This window comes from Trichosurus vulpecula, chromosome 5, assembly GCF_011100635.1.
Source record: "Trichosurus vulpecula isolate mTriVul1 chromosome 5, mTriVul1.pri, whole genome shotgun sequence".
Taxonomy (NCBI): domain Eukaryota; kingdom Metazoa; phylum Chordata; class Mammalia; order Diprotodontia; family Phalangeridae; genus Trichosurus; species Trichosurus vulpecula.
In genome coordinates this window covers 302,229,330-302,247,524 of record NC_050577.1, presented here as the reverse complement: position 1 = coordinate 302,247,524, position 18,195 = coordinate 302,229,330, and the positions used below count along the sequence as shown (strand labels likewise).

At 49.8% G+C, this 18,195-nt stretch overlaps 1 protein-coding gene across 2 annotated transcripts in view; it reads right to left on the bottom strand.

Moving 5' to 3' along the window:
* The window catches only part of PARVB (parvin beta), a 144,171-nt gene that overhangs the window by 23,517 nt on the left and 102,459 nt on the right, over window positions 1-18,195 (bottom strand). The window contains exons 1-2 of one of the 2 annotated variants that reach the window (XM_036761060.1): window positions 6,558-6,718; window positions 4,779-4,916 (exon numbers count right to left, since the gene is read on the bottom strand). The exons of the other annotated variant lie outside the window; for it this stretch is intronic. Of the exons in view, the coding sequence (XP_036616955.1) occupies window positions 4,779-4,857 (79 nt within the window). The 5' untranslated portion in view covers window positions 4,858-4,916; window positions 6,558-6,718. Of the gene's footprint in view, window positions 1-4,778; window positions 4,917-6,557; window positions 6,719-18,195 lie in introns of those variants that run through there. 2 annotated transcript variants of the gene reach the window in all.

Below are 18,195 nucleotides of genomic sequence, written 5' to 3'. Positions count from 1 at the left end.
TGAATCCGTTTGGCCATATTTGAGGACCTAGAAGGCCACATGTGGCCTTGAGGTCACAGGTTCCCCACCCCTGACTCCAAACCCACCCTGAGCACAGGAGGGCAAGATAAGGAAAACAGACAACTTGCCCCTTGCTCCTGAGTCAGCTTTTCACAGTAAAGAATCTGGAGGCTGAATTAGTAGCTCAATATTCAGTTAAGAATATGGCGGCAATGAGGAGTTTCACCTTTCCAGATATCCAAGAAGGCCATGGCGCCATGTTTGCTGACCTTGGAGTCACAAGACCTTAGCTCAGCTTCCTACATGTGTGACCTTGGACAAATCACTTGGACAAAGTCTGTTTCCTCATGTGGAAAGTGAGAGGGCTGGGCCAGATTGATTAGGAAGCATTTATTAGGCATCTACTGTGTACCAGGAACAGTTCTAGATGCTAGAGTTAGAAACACAAAACATGAAGAGATCCCTGCCCTCAGAGAGCTTGCATTCTAACAGGGGAGATGGCAAGTACCAGTATAATACATGCAGAATAAATACAAATCAGTACAAGATAGTTAGACACTAGGTAGCTTGGGAGGGAGGGAACTGAGAAAGGCTTCAGTAGAACAGAGGTGTCAAAATTGGGGTCCGGTGTGGGCCAACCAGATTAAAATGTTATTGGTAAATATTTAACAAAACAAATAAAAATGCCATAGGACATGGAGAATGTTAATTTGTGGTTGTCTAAGTCAATATTCAGCCCGAAGGGGCCCTTTTCTACACTGATGCAGAAGACAGGGCTACAGGTGCCATCCTGAAAGAAAGGAAGAATGTGATGAGGAATGGGCAGGAGGGAGGGCATTCCAGGCACAAGAGGTGGCCAACATTGATGGAAGATGAAGAAGGGAATGCTGCACATGAGGAACTGGGAGAAGGCCAGTTTGGCCTGACCCCTAAGGTACTGACCAGTCCTAGATCTACAGACCTATCGTTTATTGCAGAGGCCACAGGGTGTAATGGATGGAGAGGTGGTGTTCGAGCCCCACTCTGGACACGTCTCTAGAACTAGAAATCACAGAGAAGGTGCCTCCTGCATTGGTGGAGGGAGCTTCCTCATCTGGGAGTGCCCTGTCTCAGGAATTCACAGGTCCAGGCCCCATCTCCTGTTCCTTCTGATGGGCTGGAGGACAGCTGATAATTCCCTGCTGTATCTCGCTGATGAGTTTGTCTCTTGGAAGGTGGAGGAAGTGATGAAAAGGCTGCCATACTGAGCCTCCCTCTGACCAATAAGGAAATGAAAGATTGCTCAAGAAGAGACAGGAACCTTGGGAGGAAGTGATGCTGTGACTGAGGGTTTGTGCGAGAGGGAGGGGAAGCCAGAGCAGGGCCCAGCACGGACCTCTGAATAATGCGCAATGAAGTAAAAATGGCTCAGAATTATGCAGCCTTTTATGAAGTCTGTTCAGCCCTCCAGGAAGGTCCTACAAGTATAGATTTGAAAAGTGACTGGCCCAGGGTCAGATCTAGGGCTCAGACTCAAGCATTCAGGCTCTGGGTTCTGTGTTCTATCCACTCTACCAAGTGAGGGGTCACTGTGGCAAGGCATAGGTTTATCAAGAAAACCTCGTGGCAGACCGACATGCCTGTTCTGTGTTCTAGGGTACTTTTCAGCTCTGACATTCCCTGTTCTGAGGCCCCTCCCAGCTCTGACACTTCATGTTCTAAGGCCCCTCCCTGACATTCCCTGTTTTAAGGTCCTTCCAAGTTCTAAATTCCCTATTTTAAAACCCAACTCTGACGCCCCCTGTTCTAAGGCCCCTCCTTGCTCTGCCATCCCTCCTTCTCTGCTCTTTGGTCCACTCTGACCCCCTGTGGTTAGAAGGATTTAGACCCTCCCCGGTGGCCCTGAAGAGTTCCACTTTCCCGTTACAGTATGGACTGGAAAGGAAGCAAGAACTTGCTGTTTGATAAGAATTTGTAATGAAAGCAAAAATCAATGAGACTTGAGGGACTTTCCCTTTAAGAAAACTTTGCTTAATTCTCATTTTGTGCTGATTAAAGCGCATTTAAAGGATTAGCTCACACTTGCATTGCCTCTTCAGCTGCCTGTGGAAACTCAATTACAGACAAGAGATTTGGGCTTGATTAAAACTTGGAGAAAGGCTGGGAAATGGGAGCAAGCTTCAGGGGCTTGGGGAGCAGGGCTCAGCCAGCTGTGATCACAGAAATCCACAGCTGGAAGGAGCCTCAGAGGTCTACTGGGCCAACCGCTGCCCTTCAGAGAGGAACTGAGGCCAGCAAAGGGGAAAGGAAGGGCCTCAGGAGGCTGAGCTGGGATTGGGATTAGAAGCCCCATGTCCTGACTCGAAGAGTCTTCCTAAAGCTCACTCTGTGTGTGTGTGTGTGTGTGTGTGTGTGTGTGTGTGTGTGTGTGTGTGATCCTTCCTACCAAGGTCTTAGAGGGTAGGGACCAGGTTATAGTGTGTTGATCTGAGGCCAGAACCTCTGAACAGACTATCTTCAGGTAGCATCTGGCCTAGTCCATATCTATGCCCCCTCTCCAGCATCTTGAACAAGCGGCCCTCCCGATTTTGCTTAAAGATTTCCAGGAAGCTGGGGGCAGGGAGCCCACTACCTCCTAAAGTAGCACTGTGCACTTTGGGACCTCTCTCTCTCTCTCTCTCTCTCTCTTTTCTCTCCTCTCTTCTCCTCTCCTCTTCCTTCTCCTTGAACTACCTCATGCCAATTGGCCCCTGATTCTGTCCTGGGGACCAACCAAAACAAAACCCACCCTCTTTTCCACAACAGCCCTTTAGATATTTGAAGACCAGACATGACCTCGGGCCATACACCTGCCCCGGCTAAAAGATCCAGTCTGGATGGAGGAATCTCTCATAAGGACATGGCTTGTTCTCACTTTGGGTGGCACCCCTTGGTGCCAAGAGGCCAGTGTGCATCTCAGAATCTCAACACCAGAAAGCCAGAAGGAGCCTAGGCGGCCACGAAGACCAACATCTCCATCACTAAGCCATACATGACATGTCATCACCACCCTCTGTGATCACTCCAGTGAGGGCAGGTCCACTATCCATCAATCTTAGTAAGCATTTATTAAGCACCAGGGTGCCAGGTACTGTGCCAAACCCAGGGAATAGGAAGAATGACAAAACAAAAAGTATCTGCCCTCAAGGAGCTTACTTTGTCTAAGTCATTCTCCAAACAGCTACCAAAGTGATTATCCCCAGGTGCAGATGTGACCACAACATTCCCTTACTCTATAAATTCCAGTATCTTTAGGAAGACATATGAATGCCATTCCTTGGCTTTTCCAGCCCTTTCCAATTTGCCCTATCTCTCCACACGAATTACCCAATTCCCCTTTTGTTCTAAGGTCTAGCGGCCAAACAGGCTTTCTCTCTGTTTTTCACATAGAACATTCCATCTCCAGCCCCCAAGCTTTTGTACTGACAGTGTCCCATACTGGGAGTCCCTCCCTCCTCACCTCCACCCACCTTACTTCCTGCAAGATGCAGCCAGCATCTTTCTTGACCGCCCCGCCCCCCAAACTTCTAGCACCACCCCCTCCTACCTCCTACCATGGTATTTATTCTCCTAAACTTCTGGGCTAATCAAGAATTTCCATGATAAGAAAAACTTGTGTTTAAAATCACTAACATTATTCCCCAGGGAAATGAATGAGCAATACAAAGTGGGAAAGGAGTACTAGATAAAGAAAGGCCAGAAATCCCTGACAGCATGACTTGGGGGGAGGGAGGGGCAGCTGTATACCTTGTCCCAAGATCAGGCACAATTGGACTGTCTATAGGCAGGGTGGGAAAGGGATAAGGATCTTTGTAGCTCCTACTATTTGCCAGGCACTGTGCCAAGAGCCTTACAAATATCATCTCATTAGATCCTCACAACAACCGTGGGAAATAGGTGCTGTTATGATACCATTTACAGGTAAGGAAACTGAGGTAAAGAGTGGTTAAGGGACATCCCTAGGATCACACAGCTAGGAAGTATCTGAATCTTCCTAACTCCAGGCCCAAAGCTTTCTCTAATGCAACCCCCTAGCTGCCCTATGTATACTTGTGACCATCTTACTTATCAATAGTCTGGACCACCAAAATCTTTCACTGCCTTAAAGAAAAATAGTAATCCTTACTCTGAAAACATGGACACACACACACATACACACACACACACACAGTCACACACACATTCACACAGAGTCACACACACACACACACACACATTGATTCTATTCGTTCACATTGTCTCTCCCAATAGAATGAGAACTCCTTGAAAGTAGGGCTTGGTTCCTTTATTATATTTTTATCCCCTGTGTCTGGCACACAGTAGGCACATAATAAATGCTTGGTGAATTATTAATTCATTGATTGATTCTATCACAGGAGAGAGTGCATGCCTTTATAAGCACATATAGAATAAAAACCAAAGGGATGACCACCGGGTAATTAGGGAGGGAGGTCACTAGCAGTTGGGGGATCAGGAAAGGCTCCAGGGAGAATGTGGGGCCTCAGGATGCCTTCAAGGAACAGCCTGTCCTATTCTAATTGTTAGGAAGGTCTTCCTGAATTTGCTTTTTGGCATCTCCTGGCCATTGGTCAGCACTTGGCCCATTGGGGCCAAGCATATCGGGGTTAAGCCCTCCCATGTCCTCCTTGGTCTAGCTCAGGCCCTGCCCAGATGGGACTCAGTCCAGTCTGTTGAGTGACCCCATCTCCAGGACTCAATCCCATTGGACCGCCACCCCAGCCATCTCATTAAACCTCTACCTTGAGCCAATTCCTCCACAGCCGGGGGCTCGATGTTGGCAGGGAGCTGCAGGAGGTTGTAGACACACTCCGACTCCATCGTCTTCTTGAGTACCCTAAGAATCTCCAAGGGAAAATGCCTTCAGTGTGGGTCCAGACCTAAAACCCATGAAGGGGGCCAGTGGCCACTCAGGAAAAATTTCACAAGAGCCAAGTCTTTCATTAAGTGGCATGGTCATGAGACTTGGCTACCAAGAGACCTATGAGCAGTTTGGTTTTTATCTTCATAGATGAAACATGTTAGAGACCCCCTCTGGGCCTCAGATTCCTCAGCTATAAAATGAGAGGATAGGACCAGAGGACCTCTTAGAACTCTGACATTCTGAGACCCTAGGAGAGAGAAGATTTAGAATCCAGCCTAGCCTTCTTTCCTGTTTTTATCAGTTTATTTACTCTTGAGGGTGCACTCCCTCTCTCCTCCTTTCTCTTCACTGTCTCCCTCCCCTCCTTCTTTCTTCTCCATTCTCTCTCTCTCTCTCTCTCTCTCCCTCTCTCTCTCTCTCTCTCTCTCTCTCTCTCTCTCTCTCTCTCTCTCTCTCTCTCCTCTCCCCCTCCCCTGTCTCCTCTCCTCCTCTCTCTTTCCCGCCTTGCTCCACAGCCCCACTGTCTCCTCCTCATTTTTACACTCCCAGGCATCCCTAAGCCTGGCCAGGCAGCAGATATCGACCTGTGGACACAGCCTCAAGTACAGTAATTGCTTGCTTGTCACAGTTGACTTGGGCTCACAATGACCGCCAGCCGGCCCAGCTGGGCCGTTGGGCCATTCCAGGAGGATGGCTCTCATTGGCCTGGGCTGGGCTGCCAGAGCTCTCGCAGACCTGTCCTATCCCAGGAGGGGAGGCTGAGACAATGGTACCAATTTAGCCCTTCCCAGGCAGCCAGCTGTTCTTTGCTGATCAGCAGACTCCCCGCGGGGCTGATGAGTCAATGCGTGGCTAGGACTGGAGAGAGCCTCCCGCTGCTGGCGTGGGAAACGTCGGGAGCCTGAAAACAGCGACAGCGGCTTGGGGAGGGGGGGGTGCGGTGACACTGCCATGGACACCCCGCAGCTTCCTGGACTGTACGGGCTGGATCCGCTTCAAATGATCCCTTCATTTAGACACAGTGGAACCTGATGCCCAGAGGCATCTTCCCAAGGAAGTGTCTGAGCTAGGATTCGAACCCTGGTCTTCCCGACCCCACCTGCAACTCTCTAAAGCAAAGCAAGGGGAAGCCAAACTGGGCGGCTCCTCTGCCCTGGACCTTTACTCATCCAGGCCCTCATGCTGGAAATGAACTCGGCACCCCGTCCCTCCCTCCCTCCGTCCCTCACCTGCTGCAGTCCCTTCATTCAAGGCCCCTCTGAGGCTCTGCCTCCTTCCAGAAGTCAGGCCTTCCCCCCTCCCCCACCCCATTTCCTCCCAGGCCCTAACCAGCCCCTCCTTTCTTCACTAGATGCATGTTCTTTGGGTTCGTGTCTCCTAGCTCCCACCCCTCGAATTCTAAGGCCCTCAAGAGCAGGTTCTGGGTCTGATCCATCTCTGTGTCCCTAGCACCAGCGCATGAGCCTTGCACAAAATGGCTCTTTCTTGAACGACCCCCGTTGGACAGAGGAGACATCTGAGGCTCAGAGATGTTCAGTAACTGGCTTAATGTTACACAGCTTTTAAGTGTCACACAGAGGATTAGAATACAAGTCCCAAAGTCTCCCTGGCTGCCCCAGGGGTGGGGGTGGGGGGTTGGAAAAAACAAGGAACTTACCTTCCTGGAAACTCAGATCCTAAAGGAGGCTGAGACAAAAGAGAAAGATTGAGGCTCGTCTGGGGAGAGTGGGCAGCCCTCCTGGCCCCCAAAAAGAAGACCCCCAGGCAAGAGCTCAGAGCGATTAGGAGCAGCCCCAGCGGAAGTCCCAGCCACGTTTGAGGTGGCAGACTCCTACAAACTGCTCACTTCCTCCCACAGCTGTGCAGTTGGTTTTCTGTCCAAAAGCAAGTTCACAGGCCCCACAGACAGGGGTCCTGTCGTAGTCCAACAGCCTACATCTGATCCCAAGGCACTAGGGGCTGTGGGGGGTAAGGGAAGGGTGGTGTAAGGCTGTGCTGGCCACAAAGGAAGCCTGGACTCCTGTGCAGAGCCCTGGGGGGAGGGCAGGGGTCCTAGGGCATGGCGCTGCCAACAGAGGGCTATGAGACCTTGGGACAGTCATTGCCCCTCCACAATCTCCAGTTTCCTTTTCTGTGAAGTGAGATTATGGGAATAGCCTCTAAGACCCCTCCCAGTTCTGACATTCCTTGTTCTAAGGTCACTTTCAGCCCTTACATTCCCTGTTCTAAAGACCCTCCCAGCTCTGATAGCCCCTGTTCTAAGGTCCCTCCAAAATATGATATCTCCTGTTCTAAGGACCCTGCCAGCCCTGACATTTCATGTCCAGGCAGTCAGAGAGCTGAAGGGAAGAGCCAGAAACTAAGATGAGTGTCAGGAAGTATCATCCTGATTGAGATAGTCTGGACCATGGAGCTGGGGGTGGCCAGAGGTGTCACACAGGACCACCAGGCAGCAGACCAAGAGAGGGAATGGACTTTCTTATGTACTCTCAGACCCCCATGACCTCCTGGAACACTGGGTAGGTGGACAAGACTTGGCCAGGAAAGTGAGAGGGGATCCTTAGGCAAACTCCAGGGTCTCCTAGGTCATACTGATGACTCCCAGCCCTGCTTCCACTACTCATTAGCTGTCTGACCCTGGACAGGCTTTTTAGTCTCTCTGGGCTTCAGTTTCTTCCTCTGTAAAAAGAAAGGGATGGACTGGGTGGACTCTGAAGTAGCATCCAGCTCTAAGATCCTAGAACCTCATGACTTGTGTGAGCTGAGTCCAGGTCTGTGGGTGCAGCTAGGTGACATAGTAGTTAGGACCTAACTGGGACTTAGCAAGACTTGAGTTCAAATCCTCACTCAGACATGTACCAGCTGTGTGACCTTGGGAAAGTCACTTAACCTCTGTCTGCCTCAGTTTCCTCATCTGTAAAATAGGGATTATAATAACCCCTACCTCCCAGGGTTGTTGTGAGGATCGAATGAACCCCTGTGTAAAACCCTTTGCCAACCTTAAGGCATCCCATAAATGGTAGCTATTACTTAATATTTGAGGGAAGATATGAACACCGATCTTCTTTCTCCAAGCCCAGTGCCTTCTCCACTATACTATGCCATGCTGTCTCGCCTTTTCTCCACCCTATACCTGGGGTATTGGGAGGGGGAAGGAATGGTAGCTGTTCTCTGCCAGTGGCTTTCAGGAAAGCTGGTTCCTTCGGAAGGAGTCCAGACTTTGCTATCCTGAGAATCCCATGACAAAAATCCAGGGGGAGCCCGGCCATCAACATGGCACCAGATCTTTCCACTGGAGTCTCAGTGAAGACTCTCAATCCTGCATTGTTAACTCCCCCTCCCCCAACCAAGCCCCTCCACTGCAGCCTCTTCCTTCGGCCAGTGCTCAGATGGCCATTGACAAAGCATTTTCCCCACATCATCTCCTGTCAGGAGACTGTGAGTTCCCTGATGGCAGGTGCTGCCTCACTCTAGAGCCTAATAAAGTGTCCGACCCACTGAAGGCTCCTAACAAATGCCTCTGAGTTGATAGTTGAAGGAGCTGGGGATCGGAGTACTCTAAGACCACCACAAGCATCGTAGATCAGTTAATCAATAAGCATTTATTAAGCACCATCCATGAGCCTGGCACCAAAGTGATGCCCAAAATACAAAGAACGAAACGAGCCCTGCTCTCAAGAATTACATTCTAATGGGGAAGACAAGTACACACAGATACAGAAATGTACAGAAATACAAATCAGTCCAAGATTGTTAATCACTCTGGGGGCACTAGCAACTGGAGGAAAGGATCCAGGTAGAAGAGGGTGCTTGAGATGCATCTTGAAGACAGAGAGGGTGGAGGTGAGGATGCACATTCTAGCAATTCAGGATGACTGGGCAAAGGGCATAGAGGTGAGAGATGAAGGGAGGAATGGAGGAAGCCAGTTTGGCTGGACCCCAGTGTGCGAGGGAGGGAGGCATGCATTCCAAGCTTCCTGCCACTTTCCAGGACTCTGCCACCAGCCACTCCAAGAAGGCTGGGAAGTTTCCCCCAAGAGATGAGATGAAGGCAAGGTATAGAAATCTGAGCCTGTGGATGGAGTTGTGCTATCCTGAGAGGCCAAGTAGAGAGAGGGGTGGAGATGGGAGCAAACCCATGTGTGAAACACTTTATGACACATGTACCCACTGTAGAGGTAATGGATAAACAAGGCAGCTTTCTGGAACATTGTGATTTTCACACCCAAGGATACTGTTTGGGAGGGAAATGTACTAAAAAGTTGTTTGAAAAAGTAAGGAAATGGGAGCATGAAAATAAAGAAATGAATGTTTGTGTCCTTCGGAGACCTTGCTTCTCACTTCCCTCTCTCTGCTAATTCGATTCAAAGAGCACTTATTAAGCAACTACTGTATTCAAGTTCCTGTGCCAGGGACTGGGTATGTCAGGAAATAAGGGAAGCCACCCCTGACCTCAAGAAGCTTACATTCTACTAGGGGAGACATCTTGCATGAAGGTACTCGGAAGGAGGAACAGACGCTAACAATGGAGGATGGGGGGATCAGAGAAGGCTTTGTGGAGGATGGTGCTTCCCCAAGCTGAACCTAGAAGGGAAATTAGGATTCAAAGCAAAGGTGAGGAGGGAGCACCTTCTCAGCATGGGGACAGTTTATATGAATGCATGGAGGTAGGGGTGCCATGTTGAGTTTGGGGAATAGCTATTAGGCCAGTGTGAAAGGACAGAATGTTTGAGTTATTGAAAGGAGCTGTCCAGAAAGGGCTGGTGATCTGGAGAAGGATCAAGATGGAACATATGGATTTGGGAATCATCTAGGAAAAGAAAAGAGTTGAACCCACAGGAGCCAATGAAAACATATAGGGAGAGGGTGTAGAGGGAGGAGTGGAAAGGGCCCAAAGTAGGATTCCTGAGGGGCACCTATGGGTAGGACGAATTCAGCAGTGTATAGATGCCTTCTCAGGATTATGCTCTTAAATGCATATGATAAAATGCAGAGAAGAACAAAGGAAACCAATGAGACAGAAACAATGATCCAAAAAAAGAATTTTTTTAATGGCCCCCTGCTCTAGGACACATGTTTCTCACAATGCACTGGTTGTTCCTTAAACTTGGGATTCCCACTCTTGCCTCCCTGCCATTCCCATGACGCCTGGAACACCCTCTCTCCTCACCTCCTTCTCTTAGAATCTGCAGACCATCTCCTGTAGAAGCCTTTACTAGGCTCAGCCTCCTCTAATGATCTTGTATTTACTCTTCTGTTTAGCTGCTAGAGCATAAGCTCCTTGAGGGGAAGGCAGAGACTATTCTTTTGTGACTTTGTATCACAAGCATCTAGTAAAGTGCCTGAAACACAGTAGGCACTTAATAAATGCTTGTTGTATTGAGCTAGGAGCAAGGAGTGAAGACTAGGAGTGCATTCTAGACCTAGGGAACAATGTAAGCAAAGGGAAGGGGTTGGAATATGGTTCCTTTTGGTTCTAGTCAATCAGTATGAACTAAAGCTAACAGCCAGGTGGGTATCAGCTTGTTCAGGACTTTAAAAATGAAGCTCATCTGATCTTGACTCATCAGGCTTAGGGGCATACTGTATAGTGCCCATCCTCATAGAGGTTATACCTAGAACCCCAAGATCTCAGCATGGGAAAGGACCTCAGACAGCGTCCAGTCTGAAGAAGCCATCGAGACCATCAGTCTCTGCATTAGTCCAGTGGGGGAGAGGCTGGGCTGGCTCCCACCACTTTGGGACAGCTTCGATCACAAGGAAGTTTTCCCTTACACTTGGTCCCTGGGGCCAGCAGTACAAGTCTGATCTCCTTCACCAGACAGCACTTCGGATCCTCACTCCTCCCTCCTCCCCCATCTGCACTCCTCTAGTCCTTAAATATGGGAAAACAGGCATAGAAGGGACAAAGCTCTCTTGGGCACAAATGCTCATCAGTAAAGGACATACTGTACAAGGACACCACAGAGGGACAGGTTGAGCTTGATAAGAGGCACGGTTAAGGATGAGAAGCTTCTGATGGGGCTTGAAGGGAAGGAGATAAGCCCCCAGTTTTGGCTCTTACAGCAACAGGGCCTTTGCTTTGCTCCTCAACAGTGCTAATCCTAGACTGTTCAGAAGACAGAGCTTGTGATGTATGTGACTGAGCAGATCTTAAGAAACAGCAAACATCTGCTTGGGATGAATGAAGATCATTGCCTGCAAGGGGGCTGAGCACCCTCCTGGCCACCCAGTCTAAGTGCTCCCCCACCCCACCCCACCCCCGTCCCCAACACAAGCAGAGCATTTTGCAATGAGCACTTGGGGTCACTACAAAGCCTGCAAAAAAGAGATGCCATCAGATCCCCAGGAATAAAGGAGGGGGCAGGCTATCCAACTTTATTCACTTACGCGACTCCTGATCTGCCATGTTTCTTCTCATTCCCCCCTAATTTCATTTCAGCCTAAGAGGCCTGGGCTCATGCCTGTCTTATCTTTATTTCTCATGCAGGTTCAAGTTCATTCATTCCACATCCAAAGGAAAGAAAAGGAAAGGAACAATCCACCATGGGCTGTGACTTCATAGTGGTTATCAGGTCTTTAGTAGAATAAATAACATACTGTAGCACTCCATGCTATTAATTTCCACCAAGAGACTCAGCGCTTGGAAAGCCTATTCCTTGATGGGGCAGCCCTGCCAGTACCCACTGCTAGGCCTCCCCTGGCCAGCCCTGTCCAATGGCTGACAAATACATCTAGTGTTTTATCTGCCTTTCTTTGGTATCTGGAAAAGGAGGCGGCTAGGTGTTGCAATGGATGCAAGTGCTGGGCTTGGAATGAGGAAGACTCCTCTTCCTGAGTTTAAATCTGGCCTCAGACACTTACTAGTGTGTGACCCTGGGCAAGTCATTTCACCATGTTTGCCTCAGTTTCCTCATATGTCAAATGAGCTGGAAAAGGAAATGGCAAAGCACACCAGTATCTCTGCCAAGAAAACTCCAAGTGGGGTCATGAAGAGTAGGGCATGACTGAACACTATCCAGGGTAAACTTGGGGGCTTTTTAGAGAAAAGTAGAAAAATTAAAATACTTTTGACACCCCAAACACTAAATTTCTTTATAGAAGGAACAACAAAAAAAAAGAATCTCAAAGGGCTTGTCTTTTCCATATCACAAGCTTTCAGGTCATCAGGGCATGGTGAGGTCCAGGGTGCGGAACTGACTGCAGTACTGTTTGGTTACCAGGAGTCAGAAGCTATTGGTAGACTCCATTCACCCAGCAGGAGGAGTCAGACAAGTTGGTGCAATGAACAAGTCTTTTTCAGATTATCAGGCACCTAGCAAAAGAAAAAAGGGGATTCTCTAGCTTTGCTAATCTGAGGGAACCTAGCATGCTCACACCCAGAAAAGTCCAACTTTCCTAAAGGAAATTGTGGGGGGACATTTTGGGCTTTGACTCTGGTTTAATAATAGTCCAAGATGGGATGTAATCAAACCTCTGTCAAGGCCAAAACAGCTTTTCTGGAGTCATTAAATTCATATTAGGAACTGAAAGGTGGCAGAGCTGAGTCCAGCTTTGGGGTCAAGAAGCACTTGGTTTAAATGTCACCTCACTTTTTAGGGCTCTGGAAGGAAGGAAAGAAGGAAGGAAGGAAGGAAGGAAGGAAGGAAGGAAGGAAGGAAGGAAGGCAGACAGGAAAGAAGGAAGGGAGGAAGGAAGGCAGGAAAAGGAAAGAAGGAAGAGAGGGAGGGAGGGAGGAGGGAGGGAAGGAAGAAGGATTTTTAATGTAAGATCTTTACATCCTCCCTCTTTCCTGAATGGATAAATGAAAAATCACTTATTAGGTGCTTATGAGGTGCTTAAGAACACCTTGCTTCAGAGCAGTAAGGGGAATTGTCCACTCAGATCATTTGGTGAAGAGCATCCTCTCCCCACCTCAAACAACCCTAGCCTCCTCATTCATATGACGGTGGGATTCCAGGGGACAAATTCTCTTCCTATTTTACTGAACAGCTATGGAAGAGGCCTCTCCTTTGTTTCAGAGTAAGCAAAACACAAAAAAGCCCATATCCCACCTCAATAGTGGTGTTCCCAGATTGTCACCAAAGGCTGGTCCAGAGAGAGGAAAGGCAGGACCAATTATATTCCAAGTTTAAAAAAGTTTTAACTGGAGTTCCTCATTTCAGCTGCTACGGCTGTGGCTGAATGCCAGAATCTCAGAACTAGAAAGTACCTCAGAGGTCACCCCCTGCCTGGGTAAGGAGAGAAGCTCAACACTTCAGATAGGACAGTCGCTCAGCCTCTCTGGAAATCTTTCCAATGTTGGACAGCTCCAACCTTTATGAAGGCAGTCCTTCTACAGAGTCTACATGTGCTTCCCCAGTAACTTGCTCCTCTTGGTCCTTGTTCTACCGACAGCAACCAACTAGAACATATCCAACTGCCATGTTTGTGATTTACCTTCTCCTTTTCTCCATCAAAGGACCTATCTGATGGCTCAGTGTATCACAGAGGCACCCAAAGTTTATGCCAATAGATGAATGCTCAGGTGGGTCATTCTCCAAGCTACAGAACCTGCAGATGTGGGCTGGGCAATGGACTGTATGTCTTTGGTCTGAGGATCAGCCTCCCTGGGCACAAGATGGATCATCATCAGAGCTGGCCACCAGTGAGGACTTTTCAGTTCACGCTTGGTTGTGCAATAGTGAACCCAATGGGGCTGGCATCTCACTAGCAAAGGATAGAGAGGCACAATGGGAATCACTGGTCCCTGAAGTCACAGCATTGTTGGGAAGGAAACTCTCCATTAGGCTTAAATTGCTGGATAAGTACAAGCTACTATTAGAATAATAAATTGTAAATTTAATAGCTTCACTGAGCTGGAACCTTACACTGGAAAGAGAAGATTAAAATTGAGGGCAGAACACTGGAGGATGAGAAATGTGTGATGTTTTCATCATCCTTTACAATTAAAGGTTGGGACCGCAGAAGGGAAGGGAAGTAATGGATGGTGAACAGAATGAGAGATGGAAGGGATATCAGAGCAACTCTAATCACAGGATCACTGACCTAGAACTACATGGGGCCTCAGAGGCCATTCCTCTGCCCATCTTGCAGGAAAGGAAAATAAGGCCCAGGGAAGTGGAGTGCAGGAATTTGAACCCAAGTCGTCTGCCTCTAGAGCCAATAATCTTCCCACCAGACCGCACTGCCTCTTTTCAGTTCAATCCTTTCATATTAAAGATGAAGAAACGGAGGCCCAAAGAGGCGATGGGATTTTTTTTTTTACAAGGACATCCTGCTAGCAAGTGACAGGGCTGAGATTCCAAGAAGCCACGCTGCCTCTTTTGACTCTAAGGCCAGCTGCCTGGAGTTTCAAGATTGTTGAAGAGACTCAAGATTTTTTGTTTAATTGGTTTGCTTGTTTCCTCCTCTGGAAAGGGCAGGGGCTGGACAAGATGACTTCTGACCTCCTTCCCAGCTCCAGATCTAAGCCCACGACTAAGGAACAGTGGACTTCTGTGGTCAGCCACTGACACCTACCCAGAACCAGATGTTTGCTTTCCTAGCTTCAATGAGAGGGCTTTAAACAAAAAATGGAGGACAAGGGGGACAGGGACAGGGACCCTCTTGGGTCTAGAAAGAGCTCTGGATCAGGGATCAAACAATCAGGGTTCTCAATCTGGCTCAATACATTACTTATGACACCTCAGTCCCAATTCCTAGTCCACCAAAAGAGGTGATTGAGGGTCCTTTTCAACTCCTAAATCCTAGGACATGCTGAGGATCCCAGAGGAAACTGTGTGTCTAGTTACTAAGGCAACACTCAGGCCTGACAGAAGAAAGAATGGCGGCAGAGAAACCTCCAAGAAATTCCAAGGAGGAAACTTCGGGGTGGGGGGGTGCTAGTCAAATTGACGGGAATGAGAAGGTATGGGGCAGGGGGGGGAAACATCTCCAAGAAGCAGAAGCAGCATTTGGAACGCACCAAGCAATGCCCCCCCCCACCCCCAGGCATCAAATATTTAATCAGAACTTGATGGCCGTAGGGGTAAAACCTGAACTCTACTACCTGGTGGGGGTAGGGGGGGAATCCGCCGCCTGGGGGGGCAGGGCACCAGCAAATCTGAGCAAAGCCCAGCCTTCTCGAGAGTGACAAGCATGGGATCAAAGCTGCTGGCTCAGCCGGGGAAATGCTTGACCATTGAGTGCTATATATTCACCCTTCCTGTTATTCAGAGGTCAGTACTAACTTGAGAGAGCATCCAAAGCTCTCCATGGGACCTGTAACTTGCCAGATTATGAGGCTCCTCCCAACTCTGGCATCCTCTGTTCTGAGGCCCTTCCCAGCTCTGCCATCCCCTGTTCTGAGGCCCCTCCCAGCTCTGACATCCCCTGTTCTGAAGCCCCTCCCAGCTCTGCCATCCCCTGTTCTGAAGCCCCTCCCAGCCCTGACATCCCTTGTTCTGAGGCCACTCCCAGCTCTGCCATCCCATTCTGAAGCCCCTCCCAGCCCTGACATCCCTTGTTCTGAGGTCCCTCCCAGCTCTGCCATCCCCTGTTCTGAGGCCCTTCCCAGCCATGACATCCCCTGTTGAGGCCCCTCCCAGCCCTGACGTCCCCTGTTCTGAGGTCCCTCCCAGCTCTGGCATCCCCTGTTCTGAGGCCCTTCCCAGCTCTGACATCCCCTGTTCTGAGGCCCCTCCCAGCTCTGACATCCCTGTTCTGAGGCCCCTCCCAGCTCTGCCATCCCCTGTTCTGAGGCCCCTCCCGGCCCTGACATCCCCTGTTCTGAGGCCTCTCCCAGCTCTGACATCCCTGTTCTGAGGCCCCTCCCAGCTCTGACACCCCCTGTTCTGAGGTCCCTCCCAGCTCTGACATCCCTTGTTCTGAGGTCCCTCCCAGCTCTGACATCCCTGTTCTGAAGCCCCTCCCAGCTCTGACATCCCTGTTCTGAGGCCCCTCCCAGCTCTGACACCCCCTGTTCTGAGGTCCCTCCCAGCTCTGACATCCCTTGTTCTGAGGTCCCTCCCAGCTCTGACATCCCTGTTCTGAGGCCCCTCCCAGCTCTGACACCCCCTGTTCTAAACTCCCTCCCAGCTCTGACATCCCTGTTCTGAGGCCCCTCCCAGCTTTGACATTTCCTTCCCTAAGGTCCCTCCCAGCTCTGCCATCCCCTGTTCTGAAGCCCCTCCCAGCTCTGACATCCCTGTTCTGAGGTCCCTCCCAGCTCTGACATCCCTGTTCTGAGGTCCCTCCCAGCTCTGACATCCCTGTTCTGAGGCCCCTCCCAGCTCTGCCATCCCCTGTTCTGAGGCCCCTCCTGGCCCTGACATCCCCTGTTCTGAGGCCTCTCCCAGCTCTGACATCCCTGTTCTGAGGCCCCTCCCAGCTCTGACACCCCCTGTTCTAAACTCCCTCCCAGCTCTGACATCCCTGTTCTGAGGCCCCTCCCAGCTTTGACATTTCCTTCCCTAAGGTCCCTCCCAGCTCTGCCATCCCCTGTTCTGAAGCCCCTCCCAGCTCTTCCATCTCCTGTTCTAAGGCCCCTCCCAGCTCTTCCATCTCCTGTTCTAAGCTCCCTCCCAGCTCTAGAATCATCTTTTCTCAGGTCCCCTGACCAGGTCCAGCAGCTTCTACACTCAGTAAAATGTAAAGAGCCCTTGGTTTAGTCCCTGTCCTGTCCCTGTCACTATAGACTCAAGCTTGTCCCATCCCCTTTCTGGCCTCTTTCCTCTCAAATAAAAGGGTTCGGGCCAGAGAATCTGTTTCCTTCCAGTTCTGATGCCCTGCATGTCCAGTTTCTGCTTGGACCCTGGGGGCAGCGTCCCTGGGCTCTCTGGGTACAAACGGACAGATGCCAGCACCAGAGGAAGATTCGAGCCCTTCTCTCCCAAGTCCTCACTGGAGGCCAGTGTGAACTCCCGGGGTCTAGAGGTGGATATCAGAGGCTCTGGGCAAGCCCTGCAGAAGGGACAGGATGCTCTGACCTGATGATTCCATCACTATGGCCTCTGAATGTCACAGTGTCCCCAAAGATAAGCCATCGTACCAGAGTTAACGATTTCTTCCCCCTGCTGGGGCACTGCCTTCCTCACCAGCTGTTCTGGCCCAGATGATGAGACAAGGACAAGGGAAATTATTTTTGAGAACATCAGCCCTGGCATCCCATGTCCTACAGGAGGCTTATGGAAAGAACCACTGGGTGCAGACGGAAGCGAGAGAAGCAACCCTCTCCCCCTGGGGGCTGAGGGAGGGCACAAAGGGCAGGGACCTCAGACCTCACTGCCACCAATCCCCCAACCTTATAGAGAAGGCAGCTGAGGCCCAGAAAAGAGGCCAGGAATTGCCCCAGCTCCCACGGGGAGCAAGAGGCTTCTGAACCCAGGCTCTCCACCTCCAAGCTCAGGGATCTATTCATTAGGCTCCCCTGTCTCCTGGCCATTCTCATCTCAGTTTTATAACAATGTTGAGGATGGAGGCAGAGGGAGGGAGTCAGAAAGGGCACAGGAGGGCAGGAACTGTTTCCTGTCTGTCTTTGTATCTAGTCCCAGATGGGTGCCTGGCATGGAGCAGGGGCATAGCTCAGTAAACGTTTGTTGGGTGTAATGTAAATTACAGTAGAATGTGAGCTCCTTGAGGGCAGGAACTATGTTTTATATCCTCCAAACATAGCACAGTGCCTGGTACACAGCACGCAGCTAAGAAATGCCAGTTACATTGAATGGAGGCATGCAGAGTAGATTGTCAGCTCCTTGAGGGCACAGTCTTTGTGCCCTGCCCTAGCACTCCACCTGGCACACAGCAGGTGATTAATAAGTGCCCATTGGTTGATTTATTGACATCTCAGATAAGGAAACAGTCTTAGAAGGGTGGGGATACCACAGTAAAGGGCAGTGGTTGGGCCAAAAGCCTTCCAAGGTCATGGCCACTCTGACCAATAGCCCCTCCACCTCCCATTAACAGGATCCCAGGGTCAAGCCCTAATCCAGCCTCTAGAAGAGGAAATGGACAACTGACATCCCCTCTCCCAATGAGGCTTCAGGAAACAAAGTCATTTTAGAAAATAAAGAACAGGACACTTAAAAGTCACAGACTCCAGGACAGCCAGAGTGGGACCGGGGTTCAAATTCCACCTCTGATTCTTGTTATCAGTGTGATACTAAAAAGTCATTAAATGTTGTCTCGGCTCCCCATCTGTAAAATGAGGGGGCTGGAATGGGGGTGAGGGCTCTCCTCCAGCTCTAAACCTACTATCAGAACATTCTAAATCTCTTTGACTCTGTTTTTTGGTTTGAAAAATGAGGGAGCTGGAC